At 52.6% G+C, this 24962-nt stretch overlaps 8 protein-coding genes across 8 annotated transcripts; 3 read left to right on the top strand and 5 right to left on the bottom strand.

The window, feature by feature from the left end:
* Window positions 1–350: 350 nt before the first annotated feature.
* LRP88_13257 (SPFH domain-containing protein) lies at window positions 351–1665 on the top strand (the record flags this gene model as incomplete). The annotated part of the gene is made up of 2 exons (XM_083249632.1): window positions 351–793; window positions 897–1665. The coding sequence occupies 2 exons, from the start codon at window positions 351–353 to the stop codon at window positions 1663–1665; spliced, it is 1212 nt and encodes a 403-aa protein (XP_083093966.1).
* A 963-nt stretch (window positions 1666–2628) lies between these two features.
* On the bottom strand, window positions 2629–3672 carry LRP88_13256 (uncharacterized protein; the record flags this gene model as incomplete). The annotated part of the gene is made up of 1 exon (XM_083249631.1): window positions 2629–3672. The coding sequence occupies one exon, from the start codon at window positions 3670–3672 to the stop codon at window positions 2629–2631; it is 1044 nt and encodes a 347-aa protein (XP_083093965.1).
* A 1649-nt stretch (window positions 3673–5321) lies between these two features.
* LRP88_13255 (Sec63 Brl domain-containing protein) lies at window positions 5322–6059 on the bottom strand (the record flags this gene model as incomplete). The annotated part of the gene is made up of 1 exon (XM_083249630.1): window positions 5322–6059. The coding sequence occupies one exon, from the start codon at window positions 6057–6059 to the stop codon at window positions 5322–5324; it is 738 nt and encodes a 245-aa protein (XP_083093964.1).
* A 1246-nt stretch (window positions 6060–7305) lies between these two features.
* LRP88_13254 (M4 family metallopeptidase) lies at window positions 7306–8759 on the top strand (the record flags this gene model as incomplete). Its single annotated transcript, XM_083249629.1, has 4 exons — window positions 7306–7642; window positions 7691–7996; window positions 8146–8361; window positions 8419–8759. The coding sequence occupies 4 exons, from the start codon at window positions 7306–7308 to the stop codon at window positions 8757–8759; spliced, it is 1200 nt and encodes a 399-aa protein (XP_083093963.1).
* A 252-nt stretch (window positions 8760–9011) lies between these two features.
* LRP88_13253 (pectin lyase fold/virulence factor) lies at window positions 9012–10001 on the bottom strand (the record flags this gene model as incomplete). Its single annotated transcript, XM_083249628.1, has 1 exon — window positions 9012–10001. One exon carries the CDS (start codon window positions 9999–10001, stop codon window positions 9012–9014), a length of 990 nt encoding a protein of 329 aa, XP_083093962.1.
* Window positions 10002–12071: 2070 nt separating this feature from the next.
* LRP88_13252 (uncharacterized protein) lies at window positions 12072–13481 on the bottom strand (the record flags this gene model as incomplete). The annotated part of the gene is made up of 1 exon (XM_083249627.1): window positions 12072–13481. One exon carries the CDS (start codon window positions 13479–13481, stop codon window positions 12072–12074), a length of 1410 nt encoding a protein of 469 aa, XP_083093961.1.
* Window positions 13482–15835: 2354 nt separating this feature from the next.
* LRP88_13251 (concanavalin A-like lectin/glucanase domain-containing protein) lies at window positions 15836–17237 on the bottom strand (the record flags this gene model as incomplete). The annotated part of the gene is made up of 3 exons (XM_083249626.1): window positions 15836–16438; window positions 16486–17069; window positions 17141–17237. The coding sequence occupies 3 exons, from the start codon at window positions 17235–17237 to the stop codon at window positions 15836–15838; spliced, it is 1284 nt and encodes a 427-aa protein (XP_083093960.1).
* Window positions 17238–23376: 6139 nt separating this feature from the next.
* LRP88_13250 (uncharacterized protein) lies at window positions 23377–24762 on the top strand (the record flags this gene model as incomplete). The annotated part of the gene is made up of 1 exon (XM_083249625.1): window positions 23377–24762. One exon carries the CDS (start codon window positions 23377–23379, stop codon window positions 24760–24762), a length of 1386 nt encoding a protein of 461 aa, XP_083093959.1.
* Window positions 24763–24962: the final 200 nt, after the last annotated feature.

Here is a 24962-nt window from a genome sequence, read left to right as displayed (position 1 = left end):
TCCAAGACATGGGAACGCGGGGCAGGGAGCAACAGACAGCGGCGGTGGGTGGTAAAGGGAGGGAATCTCCCCGATAAGAGTGACAAGCCCCGCCATTTGCACAGCCACACATGCCACCTTTCACGCCACGGGAAAGAGCACACACACACGCACCCGGAGCTCCTGCCTTGCTTAGCGGAATAACGTCGGAGCTCCCGGAGCGGAGCTAAGAGCTTTTGCTGGAGCTGGGATTTTGGTTTTTCCACTGACCCGACTCGTGGAAGAGGGACGTCATTTCTTTGCCTGGCATCGTTGACTTCTGGGTTGCGATCCTCCCCTCTCCAGCCGTTTCTTCCTCCCCAACCGCAATCATGGCCATGTCCGTAACGCGGGCGGTCCTCCGGGCACCGCAGCCGCGTCTCCTCTTAACAGCAACCGCCGCCACCGTCACGGCCCGGTCCCTCTCAGCGCGCCGCCGGCCCTTGAGCACCACCTCCCGCGCCCTCCTCCCCGCCGGCTTCGGCTCCCCCGTCCTGCCGTCCTACTTCTCCAAGCCCCGGCTGCCGGCCAACACGATTGTGCGGTTCGTCCCCCAGCAGACGGCGTGGATCGTCGAGCGCATGGGCAAGTTCAACCGCATCCTCGACCCCGGTCTGGCCATCCTCGTGCCCTTTATCGACCGCATCGCCTACGTCAAGAGCCTCAAGGAAGTTGCCATTGAGATTCCTAGCCAGAGTGCCATTACCGCAGACAACGTTACTCTGGAGCTGGATGGTGTTTTGTTTACTCGTGTCTTTGATGCGTACAAGGCGAGGTGAGTTGGTTCTCTTGAGCTCGACGGCTGTCGACTATGACAGCCATTGAGGACGAATTGTACCATGAGAGGCAATAAGCTGACATTCTCTGCCCCTCTGCAGCTACGGTGTCGAAGATGCCGAATACGCCATCTCTCAGCTCGCCCAAACGACCATGCGATCCGAGATCGGTCAACTGACCCTCGACCACGTCCTCAAGGAGCGTGCTGCCCTCAACACCAACATCACAGCCGCCATCAACGACGCCGCCGAAGCCTGGGGCGTGACCTGTCTGCGTTACGAGATCCGGGACATCCACGCCCCCGCCGCCGTCGTCGAGGCCATGCACCGACAGGTCACCGCCGAGCGTTCCAAGCGCGCCGAGATTCTCGACTCCGAGGGTCAGCGTCAGAGTGCCATCAACATTGCCGAGGGTAAGAAGCAGAGCGTCATCCTGGCGTCCGAGGCTTTGCGGGCGGAGCGCATCAACGAGGCAGATGGTGAGGCCGAGGCCATCCGTCTCAAGGCACATGCCACTGCTCAGGGTATCGACGCTGTCGCGAAGAGCATCCTCAAGGGTGAGGCTGGTGCCCAGGCTGCAGTCAGCCTGAGCGTTGCTGAGAAGTACGTCGACGCCTTTGGCAAGCTTGCTCGCGAGAGCACTGCTGTTGTTGTTCCCGGCAACGTCGGCGATATCGGCGGCATGATCGCCACGGGTCTCAGCGTTTACGGCAAGGTGGGCGATGCTCAGGCACGCTCCATGGCCAAGTCCCTCGTCGGACCCAAGCAGGAGTCCTCAGAGGCGGACGAGTCCGAGACCTCTCACGACGAGAAGCCCGATATCAAGGAGACAGTCCTTGAGGGCTTCAACCAGGCGGCTGGCAAGAAATAAAGCAGCCAGACACTCCAAATCTATCACCACATTCACGGAGGAACCGCATGAAATCACACCCACTCAACTATCAGACACAAACACAACCCACAATAACCATGAATAGCGGCGTTTAGCGGATGTACTTATAGGGATCTCGTGAGGGGGTCTATCATTACTCTAGAGCCAAGGGGGGGACGGGGGAGCGCGCCAACGTGTACTATATGGTTTTTTTCTTTTTCGCTCAAAGCGTATGGCAAAAAAGGAGGGAGTAGGCTCGATAGTAGGCCTGATCCCGGCTGTATCTCACCTGTTGTTGAAACAGGGAGGTCAACAATGAATTGAAATATTCACGACTCACCAATATCTTGGCTCAGAAGTCCATCCGAGTATCATGCGTACTATCCTATTAACATAGTCGCAGATACATGTGAGCGCAGATCTAGGGGGGTTCAACTCTCACAGACTGACAACAGCTGCAACAAAGGGATGGGGCAATGGATGGTCTCGCAAGGTATTAACACTAAGACTTCACATCTCACGACAGGTCACATCTTTGAATCATCTTTGAATCGCCGGTATACGAGGTGTCAGGTTCGTTGACAAATGGGGTCAAGGTGGCTGAGATACATGTTCGATAGCGCAAGCCAAGAGGCATCACTCGCAGCTTGACGCAGGAACCAAGCCACGAGACAGCCTACATTAAGTCGAACTTCAGCCTCATGTACCTATCCAACTTGTCACGACAGATGGTTCACTCGTACAAAGTTCAGGGGTTCGTTCAAGGGTATTTAGTATTCAAAAGATACTGTGGTATGTTAAAACACATCGATACTGGCTGGGCTAATACCACGATCCCACGTTATATCGCTTCATTATTTCCATCCATGTTTCTCCCCAGGATATTCCATCGAGGCCGTTTCATGTTTCCGATAATAATGGCACAAGTCCCCTCAACGTGCCTACTCCGTATGTATATGTCGTTTACAGCAAAAGGGGAACCAAGGCGACGAGACCAACGAGGAAGCTGGGCACATTGATGGCACCAGCGTTACTGCCGCCGCCGCCGCCGTTGTTGCTGCTGCTGCTGCTGCTGCTGCTGCTGCTATCACTATCGTCGTCGTCGTCGGGGCCACCAGACCTTGGTCCAGTGGGAAGAGGACGGGATGAAATCGTGGGCTCTTCTCCGATCGTGGGGACGGGGTCGATAGATGGCTCAGTGAAGGAGGGAGAAGAAAAGGTAGGTTCGGTCAGAGAAGGTTGAGTAATGGTAGCGTCGTCATCGTCATCGTCACTGCTGCTACCGCCTCCGCTGCCGCTGCCGCTGTTATCGTCATCGTCGTCGTCGGAGCCTCCGCTGCTACCACCGCTGCTTCCACCACCGCTACCGCCGGAGCTCGAGCCATATCTGCAAGTACCGTCGCTCAGGCAGGTCTCTCCGGAGAAGCAGTACTTTCCACCACCACAGCAGACGCTTCCCTTGGGCATGCAGCCATCGTCGCACTCCTCCTGGAAGCTGTAGCAGTTGGGACCGCTAGAACCACCAGAAGAGCCACCACCGGAAGAGCCACCACCGGAACCTCCAGAGCTTCCGCCAGAGCTTCCAGAGCCAGTAGTACACTCTCCTAGGCTGCAGGTCTGGCCTTCGTTACAGTAGCCGGTGCCGCAGCAAACCTTTCCTTCGGGCATGCAATACTGGCCACAGAGTTCCTTGCCCTTTGCGCAGCCGCTTGGTGTTCCCGAGCAGATCTCTCCATCAGGGCAGCAACCGCTAGCAGTACAGTAGGTCCCGTCTTCACAGTAGGTGCCGAGGCTGGGGCTGCAACACTGCCCCCCCGATTCGATGCAGGCGTCTCCGCATGATTTCTGGCTACCAGTGCAAGTTCCAGTGAGACTGAAAGTAAGGGCTTGGGAACCGGCGCCAGGGATGAGAAGGCCCTTTTGGTGGGCTTGGTGGGTGTTGAAGTTGTAGTTGCCGGCTGCAGCTGCGAGGCCAGAAAGGGAGACGAGGAGAGTTGATCGCAACATGGTGAATACAAGAGAAAATAGAATCTCGGTGGCGTTCAGAGAAAGGGGCTTGGAGGTTTCTTTGAGCGTAAAGGCCAAGTACCAGCTCAAGTACGTGGGACAAGTTCACCTCTTATAAGATCCTGGAGCAGGACTCCAGGCTAACTCTGCACCAAAACAGCTGCGCTTGATGTGCCGTGTCGTGGGCACGACCCGAAAAGCCTTCCGTCGAGTCAGAGGCCGGTTGGCTTCAGCCTAGCCCGGGGTGCTCATGCATCTTGTGGCGCCATGCAATATCTCAAGGGTCAAAGTAGGAGATGGCTTCGTGATGGCTTCCTGCGGGTACACTTCCCGCGCTAAGGCAGTCGATCGCCCACTAATTCAAGCTGCGTCTTCTCTCATGATTGCCTATTAGGCTGCTATGGTTTCGTTTGCCACGCGAGCTGGCGGGTTCTCCTTGAACAACTTGTTAGGGCCACAACTTCAAAACGAAAACTTGTTGAACAACGGACGGCCAGGATGCGCTGTTCCTGGGCCAAATTGGGCTCGAGATCAAGTGTCAGACGGCTTAACCTCACCCCGCTCGAAATCAAACAAGCTCCGGGTCATCGTGCCCCAGCGCTGACGGACGAAACTTCGTTTTGCTCGGGTTGGTCGACTGGGGTTCAGCTGTAGGAATCCCTGCATTGATCCAATATCTCTAGCCTGGCCGATCGACAAGAGAGGAAGGACGAGGATGATCTTCGCGCGTTGACTCTTGTTGTCGGTCACACGGCACAAGACCCCAGGTCTAGCAGTCTAGAGCCGTCCATCCACAGGCTTGTACCTCGCAGGTGTAGGATTCTCGAGCATTTCGCCACTTGGTGATTGGGCCGCGGTGCAGCCATGATGCAGCAAGGCTGGCTTGTTTGCTCAAGAGGCATTTGCGACTTGTTGACCGGGGTATAAGTGCATGAAAAGGCTGAGTGTGAAACCGCCGCCAACAACGTTGAGATTAAACTTCTTAGTGACAAGGGTCGGGGTTCCAAATTTGGATCTGGCCACCAACGATGATGAGAGCTTGAGTGCTTGTCTCCACCAGCCCACCCTTATTCTCTGCCCTACAACGACGGGCTGGTTGTCTGAGCACACCTGAGATTGGATCAAGTACCCTCTCAGGCTGGGTGCTATCCCAGACTGGAAAGAAGCTCGCGCAGGGCAGAACAGGCTTCATTGGGCCTGGCTGACCAGCCGTCTTCCAATGAGGTTCTGCGTGATATATCGCTGGACAACAGTCTGCAAGGTGCCGGGGCTTTGTTCTGCAGCTAAGTCGGCCGACTTGGTCCAGACGCTCAAGAGTCAAGCGGTCGGGAAACTGTGCTGTGCAGAGGCGATCCCTGGGGTCTCGAGTAGGCTGCCTTGTTGTTAGTTAATCAGTGATACACGTGCCTCGACTTGCCTCTCTCGCATTGACGACCCAAATCTGCCTTGCCAAACGCAACGCCAAAGCAGTCTGCATTGTCTTAATGTGGACAATTGTTAGTGTCGGACCTGATATATTAGTGCCTCACTCAACAATGGTCTTGTGAGAACTCTCGAGAATGCCGGACTAGATAACAAAGAAAGCAATCTCATGAGAATCCATTTGCCGTCAACATGTCCTGACATGTTACCATCCATAGATTACTCACTCACACCGCAACTTTCATCTGTATCATGGTCCCGACAATTTCCTCACATGCCAACACAATCTTGAGTTCTTCGCCCTTCTCCGCGGCCAGCCCGATAATCATTTCCTTACTCTCCACAAGCCGTTTTGCACTGCCTCGCCAGAACCAGACAAGTCGTCCATCTTTCCCCTCCACCACTAGCGATAGCCATGGTGTGCTGCTGTTCCAGATTGGTGTCTCCTTGTTTGTGAAGCCAAGGATGGCTCGAGCAATCCAAAGCGGTTTGTCAGTTTGTTGCTCAGCACAGCCTTGACCAGACTCGCCCGATGATTTTGCTGAAAGGTTGTATTGGCTGACAATCTCAAAGTCCAGCGTAAGGACAGGAAACCTCGCCAGTTGGTGCAGCATTGTTTGGCCAAAGGGCGGATTCCGGCTGAGAAGGCGCTCAATGTGGTAAAACTCGAGCTTGGCCAGCTTTCTGATGCTTTTGATGCCAGCCTTCACAAGTCGTTCTTTTTTCACGGCACCAATGCCCTCAACCTGCAACAGCTCGTTGTCGCTCCCTTCCCAGACGTTGGCCTTGACACTCCTCAACACGTCGAGAGCTGTTCGTACCCCCTTTCCGTCGCTACGTTCTCCCAGTATATCCACAAGGCATCTCAGCACGCTGTCAAGAGCTGAGTACATACGGCGAAGTTCCTGATTGAGCTCTTTCCGAGCTGGTCCAGAGAGCTTGTTGGGCCAAGGTGCTCTTGACATATTCAATTGAACGAGAAGGAAAACTTTGTGCCATGGCTGAGAGATGTTCTCGGAGATCGGGTAGGGAATACCGGTGGTGTCGTTGATGGCTCTACAAAAAGCAGTCTCGCCTCTTTTGATCGGAAACGAACGAAATTCGGTCGCAAAGCAAGCCTTCTTGAGAATGTCTGAGCGAGTGGGGTGACTTTGGATGGTACAGAGCGTCTTGAATGTCGAGGGTGCCAACTTGTAGCGCAGCTGGATCTCGTGTGACCCTTGTGATGCTGTTGGTTGAGGTTGTTGAGCCTCGGCTGAGGAGGACGGTGTGAGGTTTGGCTGGGCTTGACTCGCCATCGTGAGCCTTGAATGGTGATGGCGATGACGATGGATAGTGATGCAGCTTGCAGGAGTCGATGACTCGGATGATGTCCATCTTAATGGTATATGCCTGCCTTGCTCGCTTGGATTGGAGGGAGACTGTGCCTTCCTCCAGATGTGGCAATGAGCAAAAGGTGGGAGATCTGGGCAGGAGCTTCCCATCAACATCAACACCTGTCATCGCCAGCTTTTGCCATCACTCGACAGAACAAAGCCTTCATACAGAGGGTTCGTCGGGGTGTTTAATGATCCATTTTTATCATACACTACGGCTCTGATCAGGAGCTGCATCACCTCAGGTTGGTCATTTCCCCTGAATTCCTGTGGTGGTGGGAGTTCGCAGCATGCAAAAGGGCCCCAAGGGCTCCTTCCTTGACGCAATGGAAAAATCAAGGCAACAGAACGCAAGAGGCTGGTGAGCTTCTGTGGAAGCATGCAACGTTCGAGAAGCGAATGATACACGTGGTGCTAGGATGGCCAGTATCACCACCCGATCATCATGGATCTCGACTCGGACTTCACATCTCGGAGTAAGCGATGTAATCCGTCTTGAAACCCGTTCCAAGGTTCAGTAGAACCAACTGTAATACTGACAAGAGACAAGGCGCTGCTCTTCCCTTGTGACCATGTCTTTCCTCGCCTCGCCATCAACGTCAGGGCCTTCCTCCTCCTTGATACCTTCCCAAGTTGCCTCGATGTTATCTGAGTGGAAGGAATTAAAAGGATCTCCTAACTCTCTAGACTGATCTCTTCCTCTTTATACTGCTCTCCATCTACTTCATTGTTAGATTCTCAGCATCGTCCCTATCTATATCATCACTGCCCCTGAAAATACTAGTTCACTTGCATTACTCTATTCAACTCCCGTTTCACATCAATCAACTTCACCATGCCTTGCCGTTGCTACATAGTTCCCCCTCATCTTTTGCGTGGCATCGCCGACAGCCAAAGCAACCCAGAACACATTCGCAAAGCAGCCCAGGCCTCGCTCGCAGCTCATGACAGAATCACTAGTCTGCGAAAGGAGCGTCTCGCCGCCTTGACGACTCCTCGTGGCTATCAAAGCGGTCGCCCCGTCAACTTTCAGCCTCAGCACATCATCCCTGACGCCTTGCTTCGCCATATTTCTGAGTCAGATCAGGTTGATGAAAGCACTCGCACCCGTGCCAGGCGAGACCTGAACCATCTCCAACAGATTCTCGGAAGAGTCCAAGCCTCTCAGCAGGGTGAGTCAACTAGTGATTTTCCATACTTCTTTATTCAACTCCTTGCAGGTGAATCGCCGGATCAGTCTCTCGGTGCTGCAGCAGACGCAGACAAGGACAAGGACTCTCCCAAAGACGCCCCATACCGCGCCATCCATGACGCCCAGAATAGCAATGACGAGAGTGACCTTCCAGGGAAGCTTGTTCGCTCTGAAGGGCAGGCAAAGACCAAGGATAAGGCTGTCAACGAGGCGTACGACAATGTGGGTATCGTCTTGGAGTTCTACAAGAAATATTTCAAGTGGCTTTCCATCGACAACAAGAACATGGATATTATCAGCACTGTTCATTTTGGAAAGCGCTACGAAAACGCCTGTAAGTCAGATCTATAATCACTCGCTTCCTTGCTAACGGCGCAGTCTGGGATCCCGAGAAGCTGCAGATGGTCTTTGGGGACGGCGACGAATTTCTCAACAACTTCACTGGGTGCATCGATGTCATCGGACACGAGCTAACCCACGCAGTCACGGAACACACCAGCCCTCTTGACTACTACGGTCAGTCTGGTGCTCTGAATGAGCACATTTCTGATGTCTTTGGCATCATGGTCAAGCAAAAGGTTCAAGACGAAAAGTCAGATGCGGCGGACTGGCTCGTTGGTGAAGACTGCATTCTTCCCGGGGTCAAAGGCACGGCTTTGAGGAGCATGAAGGCGCCCGGAACCGCCTACGATGATCCACGTTTTGTAGGTTTACAGGCGAATTCTCCGGTAATAACTAACAGTATACAGGGCAAAGATCCACAGGTTGCTCACATGAAGTACTTCAAGACGATGTTTGAGGACAATGGTGGAGTCCACATTTTCTCTGGGATTCCCAACAAGGCCTTCCACCTTGCCTCAGTCGCATTTGGCGGATACTCTTGGGAGAAGGCAGGCAAGATCTGGTGGGAGGCGATGAAGTCTGGCAAGGTCCCTTCCAAGTGCACGTTCAAGCAGTTTGCCGATGTTACAGTCGACTCTGCCAAGGATCTTTACGGAGAGTCTGCTGCGAAGAAGGTCAAGAAGGCATGGAATGATGTCGGCGTCACTGGAAAGGACTCAGAGCCAGTGCCAGATAATTGGTGCAATATCGCCTGAAGAGACAACGAACGAGTGGTGGAGTAGCCAGGATTGATCAGAGGCGGAAGTTGATACCATCCCTAGACTGACAGCCTTATCCTACATGCATACAATACATCACGATAACAGAACCATGTTCGGCCAATGCTTTCTATTATAGACAAGTTCAACCAATAAGTTGAGCTATCAAGTAAATATGTACACTACAAAGTGAGACAGGCCTCATTAAAACTATAGCCATTCCATCGGCATGGGCTAATGGTTGGTCGCTTAGAGCTTGAGGGTCTGGCCAGCAGTGCCGTAGACGGCGCTCTTGGCCTTGCCGCTGCCGACAAGAGTGTACTTGTAGGGGATGTCCTTGCTGGACATGGAGCCAGCGGGAGCGTTGGAAGCAGCACCACCCAGGGAGACGTCCTTGGCGGTGATCTTGCCAGTGGTCTTGGAGTCGACGGAGGTGAGGGCAGTCTTGGCGTTCTCGAAGGTGGTGGACTCAACAAGGACGTTGGCACCCATGCGAGAGTTGACACCAGTGGCACCAATGTCAAGGTAGTAGTTGTTGAAGATGTGGACGGTGCCGAATCGGACAGAGGGGGCACGCGAGTTGACGTTGTACCAGTAGTTGTTGGCGTAGGTGACGTGGAGCTTGCCAGTGTCCTCCTTGGAGTTGCTGTCAGAGTGGCCGACAAGCGAGGCCTTGTAGTGGTCGTGGAGGAAGGTGTTGGAGACGGTGATGAAGTCGGAGGCGTGGGTGATGTCGAGGAGACCATCATAGAAGTCCTTGCCGTTGTTCTTGTTGGAGGAGAGGTCGCAGTGGTCGACCCAGACGTTCTTGGAGGCCTGAATGCCGATGGCGTCACCGCTGCTGGCCTTGACGTTCTTGATGGCAAGGTTGCGGACAATGACGTTGGACTGCTTGTTGATGTACAGACCGACACCGTCGAGGGTGGCACCGGCAGCACCGACAATGGTCTTGTCAGACTTGACGCGGATCTTGGCAGCGCCAGAGATGGTGCCCTTGACGTAGATGACCTTCTTGCCAGTGGACTCAGCGGCAGCGCTGAACTGGGCAAGGGAGGAGACGGTGGTCACAGAGCCGCCGTTTCCACCAGTGGTACCGCCGTTCTGAGTGGCATAACCGATGTTGCAGCTCTCAGTGATGGAGGCACGCTTGGCGAGGACGTTGCCGGCCTCATCCTTGATGGTGGGGGTGGGAACGGCGCTGACGAGCGCGACGAGGCTGAGAAGGCCGAGGAACTTCATCTTGACGGTTTATATATACTTGAAATTGGTTGAAAGGTGAGGTGTATTTTTGGTAGTTTTCAAAGAGTGGAAGTCGGAACCAGTCCAGACAGTAACGAACGAATAACAAACGAGAGAATGAGGTAGAAAAAGCTTGGAATGAGGAACAAAGACAAGAGAAGTTGGTTTCCAGATGCCATCCGGTCTTCCTTTATACTTGAAGCCATCACAGGTCTTGGACCAGATGCCGTTATTGCCGTAAAGACTCCACCTCTAATGAACAAGGACGTCAAGTCGCATGGCAAACAAGGAACAGAAACAAAGTCGCACGAATGGGACAATTCTCCGATGACGATGGGGAACTGATGTCTGTGTGGAAGCCGGGGGGACATGAAACGGAGGCGCCCCGAGGAAAAGTGGGGTGCCCGGAGCTCCCTTCGGAGGTGTTCTGTCCTAATCGGGGTGCAGGGCCCGGGGGGGACTGACCAGATGTAGGCCTTGTGGTTTCGACGACGGAAGAGTGGGAGATCTACGGTAGTAGTCGGAAATGGGTGATCGGATCGACAGTTTGTTGATTCTGTTGACCACGACATCTACAATACAGCCTGTCTACAATACATCAAGAGGTTGAATATGACGGTGCAAGTGAAACGACAGCTTATCACATCTTACTTGCGAACACTGAAGCCATCATCACGCAACATGTACCTTCCCTTTAATCTGCCCTATCACGGTCCAGACGGCTCCATCCGGCTTGGCGGACAAGGATGACATGTAGGTACGGTGAAGCGACGGTGAGGCACGATGCCCCTTTTGTGCTGAAATGACAGACACTCGAGCAGTGATTGAATAGTTGGACAGAAATCGCCTCAAGATAGAGTAATAAGCTCAAAGATAGAAATGAGCGCCTAGAGAAAAGGTTAAAAGCGTAATGCAGAGAAGCTTAAAGTGGTAGCTGGCCTATCGTGATTGAGGTGTATGATGGCTAGTGAAGTGGTTTGGCTAGCTCAGGTACTAGTCAGTCCCTGACGGTGAACATGCTTTCTCCTGCTGTAGACTGGAGACCAGTATGGACAATCCTGGGTAGGTCTGTCAAGTAAACTTTAGGCCGACGCAAGCCTCATTGCTGTCTTTTTCTCTACTCAATTCCAATTGAAAGTTACACGTACTTCAAACCAAACTCTCGAACCCATTCCGAGAGTCCCCCAGTTCCCGTCGTCTACAGGGATACCACCCGCCATGCTGGGACTGTCAACAACTTCCCCCCTGTCGCAGGTATACCCTGTCATCTGACAAACGCGCAAGCAGTCCCCATTAAAACATGGCACAGCCGCCTTCGAGGCAACGTCAAGACGGCTAAGTCGGATGTCAATCTGAGGATGCCAAGTAAGTTGGACTCTGCCAAGTAAGTTCGACCTCTTGCCAAGTGAGGAGGATCATGGTTTCTGGAAGGGTCGGTGTTGACTTGTAAGCGGGTTGAGTCTTCCTTTCGGAAATTTGGTTCTTGTCTTGGCTTCCATTTTGGAGCGTGTTTCTGTATATCCCAGTTTAATTGATGTTTGGAATACAAAGATTTCATGTCATGAGAGGGTAGATTACCCTGTATTTGCAATGGAAGGTTTGGGTGTCATGCTGTTTGAAGGCTGTTGGGAGATACTAGGAGGAAGAAACTGCGTATTTTCTACAGCCACGCATTCAACACTGTTGCTCAAACTAGTGGTAACTACAGTAAAAGTAATACATGCCTCTAATTCGTTGAATATCTGAAGATTTCTTAACCGCCCTGGTGGCTGTGCCAGGAATGAGTCCATTTCCTACCTAGCCCCTGGACAGCTTCAACGACATCTCAAAGTTGACCCTGACTCAACATGCCGCCTGCCAAGGTCATGACAAATGCAATTGGAGAATCCTGACGTTTCTCCTCCAATCCAATATTCCAGGAAGACAGACTTTGCCAACAAACGACATTATCCAGGGGGTTGTGGATGAAAACGCGCTCACTCTGGATCCTCATGACAAGTCAACATGATATCAAGTGCCGGCCAAGATACACAGCCTCAAACTCAGGTCTTGGAAATACAACGCCAAGTGTCATGGAGTCCCTGACACCGCTTGTTCAATCCACTCCAGGATCCCTTCCCTTCGCAGTTTCTCCGGAGCCTTCAACAACGTGTCCCTCATCATCTTTGCAGATGAGCCCTCACCGACCTTGACTACCCTCTCGAATGCAACTCCGAGCTCGTGTTCACCAGGGCCAAGAATTATATGAAGTCTAATTCCCGCCACCGCCGCTGCAATCCAGAGAACCGCCAGTTTTACCCCTGGGTCGCCTCCGAACGCACCACAGCCCCAGAGTCCGGTAAAGACAGTATCTCCTTGGTAGGATTCGAAGCCTGCGGTTGCCTTTTTGATCTCTCGGTCGATGTTCTCCGGGTGCAGATCAGGTAGAGACCCTTCAGATGGTGATTCAAGCATGTCCATCTCCAACGCATCCATGAAGACGAATCGACCGCCCGGCTGCTCGACATCCCCAGTCAGGGATGGCACACCAATACGACTCCATTCAATCTGCCTCCGTTGGCCCTTGACACTCAACATTGCTCTTGCACCTGACACAACAATGACGGAGTCATCTTCGAGGTGTGGCGCGACCAGGACGACAGGATAACTCTCCGGTGCGATGCCGACAAATATCTCTTCCTGCGTCGCCGACTGACCGAACCCAATTACTTTGTTTGCAGAGACGACGGTAGCACCTCCTTTTCCTTGGAATTTGGGGTTGTGTATATCGGTTGTGTGGGCGTCAAGATAGCTGGCATGAACTGGTGCCAACTTTGCCGCCTCCAGAGCCACTTCGTCCTCTTTCCGATACAGCTCGTATATGACACAGGTTTCGGTGCCTCCCGTAAAGCTGTTGTGATCTTGAAGCAGATCAGAAGCTTCGGGTAGGCGCTCAAAGTAGGTGAAGAGTGCTTCGAGGTACATCTCTACCGCTGCGGGATGTCGTTGCTCAGACGAATACCAGATGCCCAAGTCCTGGTAGCCCTCATCGTCTCTTTGGGGTACAGCAGAGCATAGAAACTGATGTATGACTAAACAAGCAACCTGGCCACGGCTCAGACGTAGAGGAAGGCCTGGTTGAAGAAGCTCAAGCTGTCCGCTGGGGAAGTAGGTCGGAAGGTCGAGGGCGATGTTGCGTAGTTTCGGCCATATCCTGCTAAAGAACTTGTCCTCACCTCGAGTGCTCACAAACTCTTTCAGCGCGGCAAAGTTATTGTCTTGACATGTTCCTGCGTTGATGGCAATGGTCTGCATCCTGTCTATAAGCTGTGAGGTCGACGATATAGGGACGCGGAGGAGGTGTCGCAGTAGCGGCCAGAAGGGGATACAGCCAGATTCATCCTCGTCAACTTCAACATCGTCAGGTAAATCGCTGAACCGATCAAGAACGCGACAGGGTGGAGAGTTGGGGAGAAGAAAGAAGGGCGGTCGCGGCGACATTGTTCATGCTTGGAGTTGAAGGCTCGGCGACAGTCTCGATGATGCTTCAAATGGCCATATGGATATAATGTTGACCTGATATAATATCTTAACCCTATAGCTGTGTAGTTGTCGCCAAATGTGATGGTGTTGGTGAGTGTCAAGGATGAGTCTTCACCGAAGGCAGCAAGCCTCTCAAGCCAGCCACTAACCAGTCACGAAGTCTCGTCCACATAGACTGGATTGGATCCATATCAGCAGTACAAGACGAAACTATCACCAGTGCTCCTAAGCCTCCAAGCAGGTCACTATGAGGGGCCCAGACCAATCAAAGCTTTCGTTCATCATGATACCTTCAGTTCTACTCTATGTCACCCCAGATCAAAGTATCCAGGTGATAAGGCCTTATCAGTCATGCACCCCCAAGTCCGCGCTAACTGTTAACGACCTAACACTGGAGCGAGGTCTTGGGCACTTTGGCGAATAACTATATCCCATGAGTGCCCAAGGACCTCCAAGGAGTACCCAATGGGCCATAGACCGATCAAAGCTCTCAAGAGAATGGATACATCATTCTCGCCTCACTTCCGCCCTAGAAGCAGGCAGTGCAATCATAAGGACTCAGCAATAAGACTCCCTATGCCACCTACCAACTACCAGAAAGATAACACTAGGGTGAGGTATGGCCTGGAGGCCCTTGGGCACTCATGGGATCGAAGTAGTAACATCAATTGCGGAAGACAATCACAGCAAGACTTTGGCGCTATTTGGCTAGGTTCATTGACTTGAGGATTTGTCCTTGCCTGAAAACAAGGGCTCCTCCAGTTTATTAACAAAAGTAAACCATGTGTAAGAAAATTGAATATTCATACCAGATGCAGTAACATCATGAGCCTCAAGCCACAAGGGGATTGATCCCTGGAGTATCAACCCTTGCGATACTACAAAGATTGAAAATTAAATCCCTTCTCGTTCACGAGTTGAGGCATGCAAGGAGGATCATCCTTAGCGCTGTAAATCGCGTTGCATTGGCAGGCTGACGCGCCGCTAATTGACTTGCGATGATAACGAACAAAGGAGTAATATTGCAACTGATAAGCAAAAACATTCGCTACGAGGGGCAATGTCCAAGCTGTGATAGTATTCAAGGGCTGTGTCTCAAAATCCCCCGCAGTATCGGATCTCTCCTTTGCCTGTCACGTCATTCAACAGAGAGGAATGCAAGTAACATTCGCGATCCTCAATGCCTGACGATAAGTCGATGCGGTTTCATATGTCAATCATAATCAACCAGGTTGTGTCTACGGAGTACCCCAGTTAGAGAGACAAGGATGTCAGGACGTGGGGGAGCAAAAAACCACGAGGTGCGTCTTGAAGCATCGTCATTTCCCTCAAGGACCGCTACAGATGAGGCCAAGGCTCGAATACGAACGGCAGATTTATTAGTCTAGCCTTGGGCCAACAGGTATTGTTGGTGTTGGGTAGGGCCTGCGTACAGACTATGGGCGATTATTGATGTACGGCCAACTCAGTATTATCTCCGGAGTATGGATACGCGTCAGCGAATTATTGACTCTTGTTCCCCTTCAATAAAGCTCCCCCTCACGGCAAAAACGGCCCTTGTATCCCTCGAAGTTCGGTTCCCGGCATCTTCTAGCTCTTCTCTAGCGCCGCCTCATCGCCCAGACTGACGAGCCTTGGCCAGAATGGGAGGGAAATGAGGACCCTCTCTGTGCCTCTATCCGGCCTGCAGAGACGTGGCTCTCGTGGAGTCTGGATGAAATGAGCAGCGCAGGGACTTGGCAGGGACACGACAGGGTCTGACCAGGGACTCCGGATAAAGGCAATCGCTGTCATGTGTAATTCTATCAAAAGGTATCGTGCGAAAAAAGCATCCGCGATGCATCATTGTGTAAAATCCGACAATTCTAACCCAAATCAAACAACTCAAAATCAATCGTCCGCATCCGAGATGCCAAATGTATGTAATCATCCAATCCGTGCTCAATCATATCCTCAAACCACCGTGCCAAACATCGTAATCCCCCATGCCTAGCGCCTCGGCACCCCAAAGGCGAGATAAGGCCAAGATTCTTGTCTCTTTGGGATACGACCACTAGAGAGCAGGCCCATTAAAACGCAGCATCTTTGAAAGGTGTTGTGCCTGCCAAGTGCCCTCTTTGAATTGTGTGCGTGCGTGTTGCGCCTGTTTCCATTCCACAACTCTTCGAGCGATAAGGGGGCGTTGCCTTGGCGAGCGTAAGGATCGACTCGAATAAGTTAATTAGAATGGTCTGCTCTCTGCGTGTAGTCTGCAAGCTCTACAAGCTTTGCGACCCCAGAACAAGATAGTGTACATCCAGAAGTGAAGGGTTTTAGATGAGGATCTGGGCCACGAAGAGACCAGCAGCAGCGAGAACGCTGCCGGCCAATCGGGCACCAGAGTTGACGGGAACGGTGCTGACCGAGGGGGCAGCGTCATCTCCAGTCTCGGTAGCAGAGCCGGTCTCCTGGGCACCGCCAGAGCCAGATCCGGCCTCGGTGGTAGTGGCGCCGGCGTCCTTGGAGGTAGCAGCAGCAGTGGTGAAGGTGGTGGCGACCTCAGAGGTCTTGGTCTCCTGCTCAGTGGTTGTCTCCTCCTCCTTGGTCGAGGTCTCATCCTTGGTGGAAGTCTTGGTCTCCTTCTTGGTCTCGCTGGAGGTGGTCTTGGTCTCCTCCTCGGTGGAAGTGGTCTCGGCGGTCTTGGTCTTGGTGGGCTCGGCAGTGGTGCTAGTCTTGGTGACCTTGGTGGTGGTCTTCTCGTCGTCGTCGTCGGTGGAGCTGGTCTTCTTCACCTTGATGCTGGTCCAGTCACCAGAGTTGTCACCATAGACGTACTCCTTGGCACCAGCGTTCTGGCCAGGGGCGTCCTTTCCAGCGTAGTCGACAATGGTGACGCTCTTGTAGTAGGCGTTGAAGGGGGCATCGTCAAAGTCGGTCTACACTTGTCAGCATATTTCAATATCAGGGAAGGATCATGACATACGTAACCGCCAGCCCACTCTCGGGTTCCGGCGTTGCTGTCCTTGCCTCCAGCAACCCAGGTTCCGAGCTTGATCTGCATGGGGGTCTGGGGGAAGGCAGATCCGCCCTTGGCGTCGGCAGCGTTCAGAGTACGGACAACGGCATCGTCAATGAGCCAGTCAATCTTGGTCGAGGTCCACTCAACAGAGTACTTGTGAGTCGAGGTGAGAGGAGCAGCAACGGGGTGGTAGACGGCGCGGTCGTAGGTGGTGGTATCACCCTTGCTGAAGTAGTTGGACTGGACCTGGGCGTTGTCACCACCAACCCACTCCCAATCGATCTCGTCGAGGTCGTCGGACTGAAGGACGGCGCTGGTGACAACTCCCTGGCCCTGAGCGGCCTGGACAACGACGTCGACTCGGCCAAAGAAGATGTAGTTGTCTGTTCGGATGGTAGGAGCATCGCTCTCCTTGTTGATAACGAACCAAGCACCCTTGCCGTCGTACTTGAGGTTGGTTCCAATCATGCCGTGGAAGGCGTCGCATTCACCCTTTGTGAAGTCGCAGTCGACCTTGTTGTCGCCAAAGGCAGGGTCGGCAGGGCAGGCTAGGCGCGAGTTAGCAATGATGCAGGTTGAAACACACAGATATCCCACAACACCCATCAGGTGGACATACTCTTCTTGAGGGGGTTGCAGTCGGTATAAGTCTGGGCAGAGACCAGGCCAGCGGCAGCGAGGACCACCGCGGCGGTAGAAAGAGCCTTGGAGAACATTGCGTCGTGCAAAAGCTGTGTCAGGTTTTCAAAGGTAAGGCTGTTTGTTGTCTGTGGTGTATGAAATCAAGGTGCTTTTTCTCAAGGGCTTCGAGAGAGTGTCGCCGCTTGTAGGAGTTGTATATAAGTGATATAGCGAGAGACGAGGAGAATGGGCTCCGTGAGAAACGGGAAGCAGGTTGATTAATAGGGAATAAGTATATGGCCACGGCAAATAAGAAAGAGAGGCAGTCCGAAGAGGAGCTGGAGATGGTGGTGTTTTATTGCAGCAGACGAAGACGGGCCAGGGCCCATCTGCTATCGGCGCCTCCAGGACCAGCTTGGGCAGGCGCTTCGGGTCCGGTGGGTCAAGATTGCCCACGGTGGATTCCTTCCATTGTGAGGCAACCCCTGATGGAGCATGGAGCCGTCCGGTCAAGGGCAAGAGCGACCGGGGCGACGCCAAGATGGTCTAGGGGTCTCACCCTGGCGCAGGCCAAGAAAGAGCCCCCTACCGCGGACGAGAGCGGGCAGGAAAGACGGTTCCAGCGGCTTCTCAGTGGACGCTACCACTGAGACGTGTTCCAGCCATGGTCCAGAAGCAGACGATGCTGCAGACAGAGACATTCATTGTATTACGCGGCCGCCAGAAGGGGAAAGCCCAGCCACAGTGGCTCACGCAGAATTGACCTGAACAGGTACATTCAACAGTCAACCACGGATCCAATTCAATTGTCTCTGATACCCAATGAATGAATTATCGTATCGTTCAACCAGTCACCATCGTTACACCCAGAGGCGACTGCCACAAAGGTGCTCAAAGGTGCTCGGCACCCGGAACTTTACGAATCCGCACGTGCGCGATAGGCTGATAGCCCGACCGTGATCTGATCTCCCCATGACACTGGTGGGGAGAGGATGCCCATGACGTCCACTTCGTACAGGCGACAGGGCTGCTGCACTGCTACCGTACTGTGCTGCCACTGTCCAGCATCTGTCTCTGTAAGCGGCCCTCTCCTGATGACGAAGCTCCTTCGCAGCTCCCTACCTTATCTGTGCTGACGGCGCGTGGTTACAGTACAGTCCCTGAAGATCCACGATACCATCCCGCACGGCCTGTCTACCCAAGAACGACGCCGGAAAAAGTCGTCGTAGAGGCTAGCAGTGCCGAGGCCAATACGAGATGATCAACGACAAAAGGTTCGGGCGTCGTAGCAACCGTGACTGAAAACGAAGCCTTTCGGCCGCCGTTTAGTCGACGAGTCCACATTCGCACGCGCTTTACTGGAAATGGGACCAGGCTGCTTTCGGTAAAGGTCAACATGTGCCAGACGAGAGGCGCAGACAAGGTCCAGCAGACCCCTGAAGGCTCCCCCCTCTGTCAGAGGCTGCCACAGGCTCACACGGCGCCCGTTCATGCAGCACTGTCCTCTCAGGTCCCAGGGGTCTGGTTGGGGGGGCCGGCCGAACGTCGCCGACTCGCTGAAGGATGGAGTCGCTCCGGCAAGGAATCCCGGGTGATCAGATCGTCTGTCACTGAATCTCGTGCCTTTGCTCGTATCGTATCTGGCAGCGCAGCAACGTTGGTCGGCAGAGTCACTCATTTCGGTGGAGAAGCATCTGCAAACCCAAGTCACTTGCCCAGAGCAAACACGAGATAAGCAAGCTTGGCGCATGTCACTAGCAGCTTGGTCATTCAACTGAGATGTCGGTCATTGATTACGGTAGCTCTTCTTTTACGGTGCTTGGCTACTGCAAACAAGACTGCCACCGCCATGCGACCTCTCGGCTGACTGCTGTGCAACCAACCAGCCAATACGCAGTGCTCCGTACACAGCATCCAGAGGGAGCACTTGATCTGATGCATGCCCTGCATCATGGAGCGGGCCTGTCATTATGCGGGAGAGGAGACTACAATCCCTGGCCCGGTCGGGGCCGAGTTCAACAATTGACTTGCAAGCAATCGAGTCTCATCCGTCTTCCCCATCTCTCAGCCGTTTCTCCTCCTTTGTCCTTCTCCATCCTTCCCGCTTCGTCCAAGCGTCCTTGTTGATCCATCGTGTTAACCCATGGCCTTCTTTCACTGTGGTCTCCACAGAACAGAGCCGACGTCACCCTGATCTGACATTCCTGCAGGTTCTCCACGAGGCCATTTCTGTCGGAGGCGAGGAGAGATTCGGAGGCGAGAAAAAAAATACTATCTGAGGATCTAGAGGGAGAAGCAAACACGAGCCTCCATCACGAGGCATCGCATTCCAGTCATGGACCGGCCGAGCCCACCCGCCACACCCAAGACTTCTTTATTGTGTGTTTTTTCTAATTTTACTTGTGGTCTTGGCCAAGCTTGGTTAGGCACTTGGCAATGCCGCCGTCTGGCCTGGCGTCTTTCGGGGAAATGCGTGTCAGGGTCTGTGTGAGGGTGTGTCATGGGTATCTCTGAGTCGCTGGGCGAGTCTGGCCTTTCAGGCTGTGGCCGCGGCGCCAGGGCTCTCGAATCAAGAGCCCTCCCGTCCCTCACTCATGCGAGGGGCCGTGGAGAGGCTTGATGGTCCCTGAGCTGAGGCCCTGGCACTTGCGCAAACTCTCCGTCCGGCTATTTCAGATCTTTGCTGACTGATAGGGACCTAATTATTACTTCTGCTTGGCTATCCCGTATTTCGGCCTCACCTGCTTTCGCTACACTCCGAGTCTGTTGTTACGAGAATCTCTTTCACCGCTTCGCACTATGAGTCTCATGAACCAATCCTGCGTTTCACTCTGTCACACTCAGTCTGAGCCTGGATGTGCATGACGTGATGATATGCTGAAGCTCGTTTGTTTGTTTTGTCGAGATCTTCACAACCTCTCCACCATTCTCTTCTCCGCCAACAACATGACAGGACTCTGCAAATCGCCATTTCAACTCTGCCCTTGGCGCTCAACAGTGCATTCAACAGTGACAGACAATGTTTATCGTGCGAGACTCGATCGGCCACTGTCTCTCTTCTCGCCCTAGTGTGCGCCGACCCGCCATGGGCCCCTGATCTAAAACCAACCCCGAGTTTCAGAATCCAACAAGGTGGTCGAACCATGGACTCTGAATAGACAGAGTCGAGTCCGCCGAGCAAAAGATCCTACCGCGCGATTTATCTCGAGAAATTAGAGTTGCCTGATTGACACCGCCGAGAAGCCCAAGAGAAGCATCAATCTCGTCAAACCTCCACAGACACGAGGTGATCGACCGTCTATCTCCTTACCCTGCTCATCACTGAGCACAACAGTACGTCAACGGTCCACCGGCTTGGGCCACCACAATGTCTGTCAAGCCATGGATCCCCGCGGTTGCTGTCTATCCTACTCGGCCGATTACTACCTCGTTGAGCCGGACGGCGGATAATCGTGATCAGACATGAAGCACGTCTCGGTTATTCATCAACCCTAGATGCCGATCCAAACACACAATTACGAGCCCTAACCATGATCGAGAAGAGTTTTCTCAAACAAGGCGTGTGAATCCTTCCACTCTGTCTGTGGCCTGTTGCTCTCTCCATCGCCAAGTAGGATCAAGATCCTGTGCTACAGGCACAATGCTATGGCTTCCAAGACTCTCGCAACTCTATTCTTCGTACTGGCCCCTGACGAAACGGTTTCACTATGCTTTAAAGTTTCGTTTCCGCTAGACGACTATATGGGATGATTATCCGACCAACCAACTGCTGTTGGACAACCCCCCACGGAAGGATGCCCACGTATCTGAAACCGTCATTATGCGGCACGGTCATTGCAGGAACATCAGCCCTCTTGCTCGGAAATCTCCCCAACACGGGTCGTCGCCCTGTGAGTTTAGATTATCAAGTTTCATCGAGAGGAGCGCATGAGTCTTGATGTTTCGATCGGGCTCCCTCCAGGCAGACGATGTTGGTTTCACTTTGACGTGATTCACGATGCCTTCATGATCATGAATCCTTCTTGTTGATCGCATGCGGGCCTGTCCATTCCAGCAGACCGGATGCATATGTGGGGTAACGCTGTAGTTCAAAGCTGTGATGTCTCAGTTGTTAGTCGTTGGGTGAGAACCTGGCCTATGTGATGATGCTCTGAAGCTGAGTTGGCAGGGTCTGCAACCAGACCTAGGCTCGGAAGGGCCGAATATTACAGTAGAAGCTTGTGTTTGACTATATCGGTCCTGCCGTTCTCTCCATGGGTCTGTCCGATCAAGACGGTCGATATGGTTCAACCATCACACCCGCAGCCACTCAGGAAATGAGTGCCTCACACCAAACAAATGACCCTGCAATACAGTTAAGGTTATCAGGTGAGGTAGGGGCATGACTCTTGTGCGTAGCATCGGTGAGAAATAACCGAGTCAATGTTCTTGGGTGATGTGATTGTCACAACCCCTCTCAGGGAACAAAGAGGTTTACCGAGGCAAACCTGTCCAACTGCCCAGCCTTCCTCAATTTAACTAGGCAGCAATACCGCCGTGAATCATTCCGTTCATACGGGAATTGACAGCTCGAGCTAATTACAGAAACCATTGCCTTCAGCTGCCATCTTTGCGGCTTGTTGGTGATAGTGTTTGTGTCGGTCTAGGGTGGGAGAGAGAAGAATTGCCCAAGAGAAGACCGAATCCGATGCCAGCCATGCCAAGGGCTATTTAAACGGAATGAATGAGATATGAACTGCCTATCTAAATCGATATTCTATCCAATTTTCAGCTCCAGTGTCGTGACACAGTAAATGTTGATACAAGCCTGATTGTCATCCATCTTGCTGTGTTACTCGAGAAATGAATCACCATAGCCCCTGCTAAATAGACATACACATAGGCCAGTTCGCTATCATGAAATCATAACCAAACTGCACCAAATAATCAACTGGCTTTGTCCTAGATGTTTGGGCTCTGACCGGCGAACCTCTTGAGGCCTGATCTAACAGTCACATCTTGGCTCTCGACGACTTCAGTGGAAACTGACTTTTGACATATTCTTGCTCCATGAATACCACAATAGAACAGCAGCCCGCAAGAAACACCAAAGAATCTGTCGTCATTCCCTCGGATGCTCAAGATCCCGCAGGTCCGAGCGAGCGACGTCTCCCACGACTCCGGAACCCCCGGTCCGTCACGACGAGCCACAACAAACTACATGCCCCTGCTGACAGCTGTCTGAATCGTGCAAGGTCCGATCCCCCATCGGAGCTGACAGTGACGTGCATGCGTAGTCCCGATCTCGTCTCGATGCGGGCGACGAAAAGGGTCAGCAGCACACTAAGAAATGATAAATCTCTCAGATGGGGACATCATGCGATCTGAAGAATAGACGCCCGGTGGAGGCATACTCCAGATAAAGGGAGGAGATCTGCCTTGTTTTGGAACCTTGTGGCGAGCAGCTTTTCCTCCGCCTCGACAAAGAAAGACAGCGGATCCCCTTCTTGAGACCGTCATCGACCTCACACCGTAACTTGGGGAAAAGAAAGAGTCCCTTATTCCCACGTGGACCCAAGGATACAAGCCCAGGGGGATCGCTGGCGACGGTTGAGGTTGTTGACGCCATTGTGGACGATTGGTGGCGTCTAGCGATGGCTTCTAGCGTCAGGGGTGGGAAGCCGTTGGGTCCTCCAACGTCAAGCCTCCAACGCCCATGGCCGTTAAAGGCCGGATTTGGTCAAGAGTGAAAAAAACGGTGGATTTCTTGTTCTAGAAGGTGTTGTAAAAGAGCTTGAAGAGATGGTATAAGTACAATAGAGAGTAGACAGAGAGGAGTCAATTGATTCAACTGCATCTTCACTTTCATTCTCTTTTTCTGTGCAGGTTCACATCCATTCATTCACAATGGCCTGGAACAAGTCATTCATTCTTCTTCTAACTGCTGCTGCAGTCTCTGGTGTTAGCGGAGGACCTTGTCGTCCCAGATCACCAACCTATGTTCCGACTTACAGTGTGCCAACTTATATCGCACCGACATACACAATCCCTTCAAGATTAACCACTTCTTCTTCCCATTCTTCTAAAGATTCATCATCTATTGTGGTTTCAGACACCACTACAACATTCAAGTCCATGACTTCAACCAGCATTGAGCAGAGCTCAACCTTCACTTCCCAAGAGACCTCAGCCAGCACTGGATCTACCTTTTCTTCTTCTTTCACTTATACTTCTGAGGCTACACAGCCCACTACAATGAAGACCATTACTTCCAAGACGAGTGAAGCTTCAACTGTTACCAGTGAGGCTTCCATCACTACCTATACTGCCACTTCCGAGACGACCGAGGGTACATCTACTTCAATCACCCAGATCACAAGCTCGGAGACTACCGAGACTTTGACGTTCACTACTGAAACGAGCTCTATCAACACATATACTTCAACACTCCCTACGGATACCACAAGTACCTCTATCGCAGAGACTTCAACACTCACTACTGAAAATACATCCTCCAACACGGAAACTTCAGATTCAACCATTTACACTGTCACTTACTCTACCCCTGAGGATACATCGACTACAATTATTGATACGATTTCTTCTGAGACAATTGAGTCGAGCTTCACGGCTGAAACCACCACCACTACTACGACGGGAACCACTAGTGAGACCTCGAGTACTGCCACAAAGTCTGAGACAACTGAGTTGTCAAGCGGCACGAGTGAAACAGCCTCGTCTACAACCACCGCGGAAACTTCAGTTTCAAGTGAGGCCACCAAGGAGACTACGACAGCCACTACAACTACTGGAACCACCGAATCTCCGAGTACCACCTCCGAAACTCAATCTACTACTGAGACAACTTTCACCTCTGAGCACACTACTAGCACTGCCACCGAGGGTTCAACGACAGAGATTTCTACTACCACGGGTGAGACGTCAAACACGGGTATCTCTTCCGCAACTAGTGGAGCTGGTACTTCGACTAGCACAGAGGTGACCTCTACAACAGGAGCCATTTCTACAAGTTCGTGTGAGACTAGCACTTCTGCTACAACCGAAGACACATCTACTATGGTGTCTACCACGACCACAGAGGCATCAACCACTTCAGCCGAGGCTACCACATCTACTACGGACATCTCCAGTACAACCTCCAAGGCCTCGACTACCACAACCGAGCCTTCAACCACCAGCACATCCACTTCGACTTCCACTGCCGAATCCTCAACCTTGACCTCTTTTACAAGTACCACTTCCTCTACCAGCACCAGGACCTCCACTACCTCTGAAGCTGCCACCACCTCGCCATCCTGCTACCGCTACACCCTCTATGACAACCCCCCTGAGGGAGCCGACTGCGGCCACGAAGGTCACCGCAACGGAAAGAAGGCCAAGGTTCTAGGTTACGGAGACAGCGACAGCGTCGAGTCGTGCGGACAGAGCTGCGCCGAGACGGAAGGCTGCAAGGCGGTCGTGTTCGGATACTGGGACGATGATATCAACAACCCCTTCTGCGAGTTGTTGGATGCTCCTCAGGCTAGGGCGGATAACGATGAGACGTCTTGGTTGTGGTATGACCTCAATTGCTTCAACCCGGATTGTGTCAGTCCGCCTGGAAATGAGTGCGATTACTAGAGGAGGGGAGTTTTCAAGTTCATTTATTGCAGGGGTTGGGCATGGCGTTTAGACTTATACCACTTGAATTATTATATTCGTTTTGACAACGACGGGCAACTTTTCTTTAGTTATATCATGTCTTCGATCTTTAGATAGTTTGGGTTCCAGTCCTTTAGCATTACTACAACATAGCCGCGAATATCAAGGCAAGATTTACG

The sequence above is a fragment of the Fusarium phalaenopsidis genome (assembly GCF_050370095.1).
Source record: "Fusarium phalaenopsidis strain FUZ10S chromosome Unknown contig_32332, whole genome shotgun sequence".
NCBI classification, from domain to species: domain Eukaryota; kingdom Fungi; phylum Ascomycota; class Sordariomycetes; order Hypocreales; family Nectriaceae; genus Fusarium; species Fusarium phalaenopsidis.
This window is presented reverse-complemented; position numbering and strand designations above follow the sequence as displayed.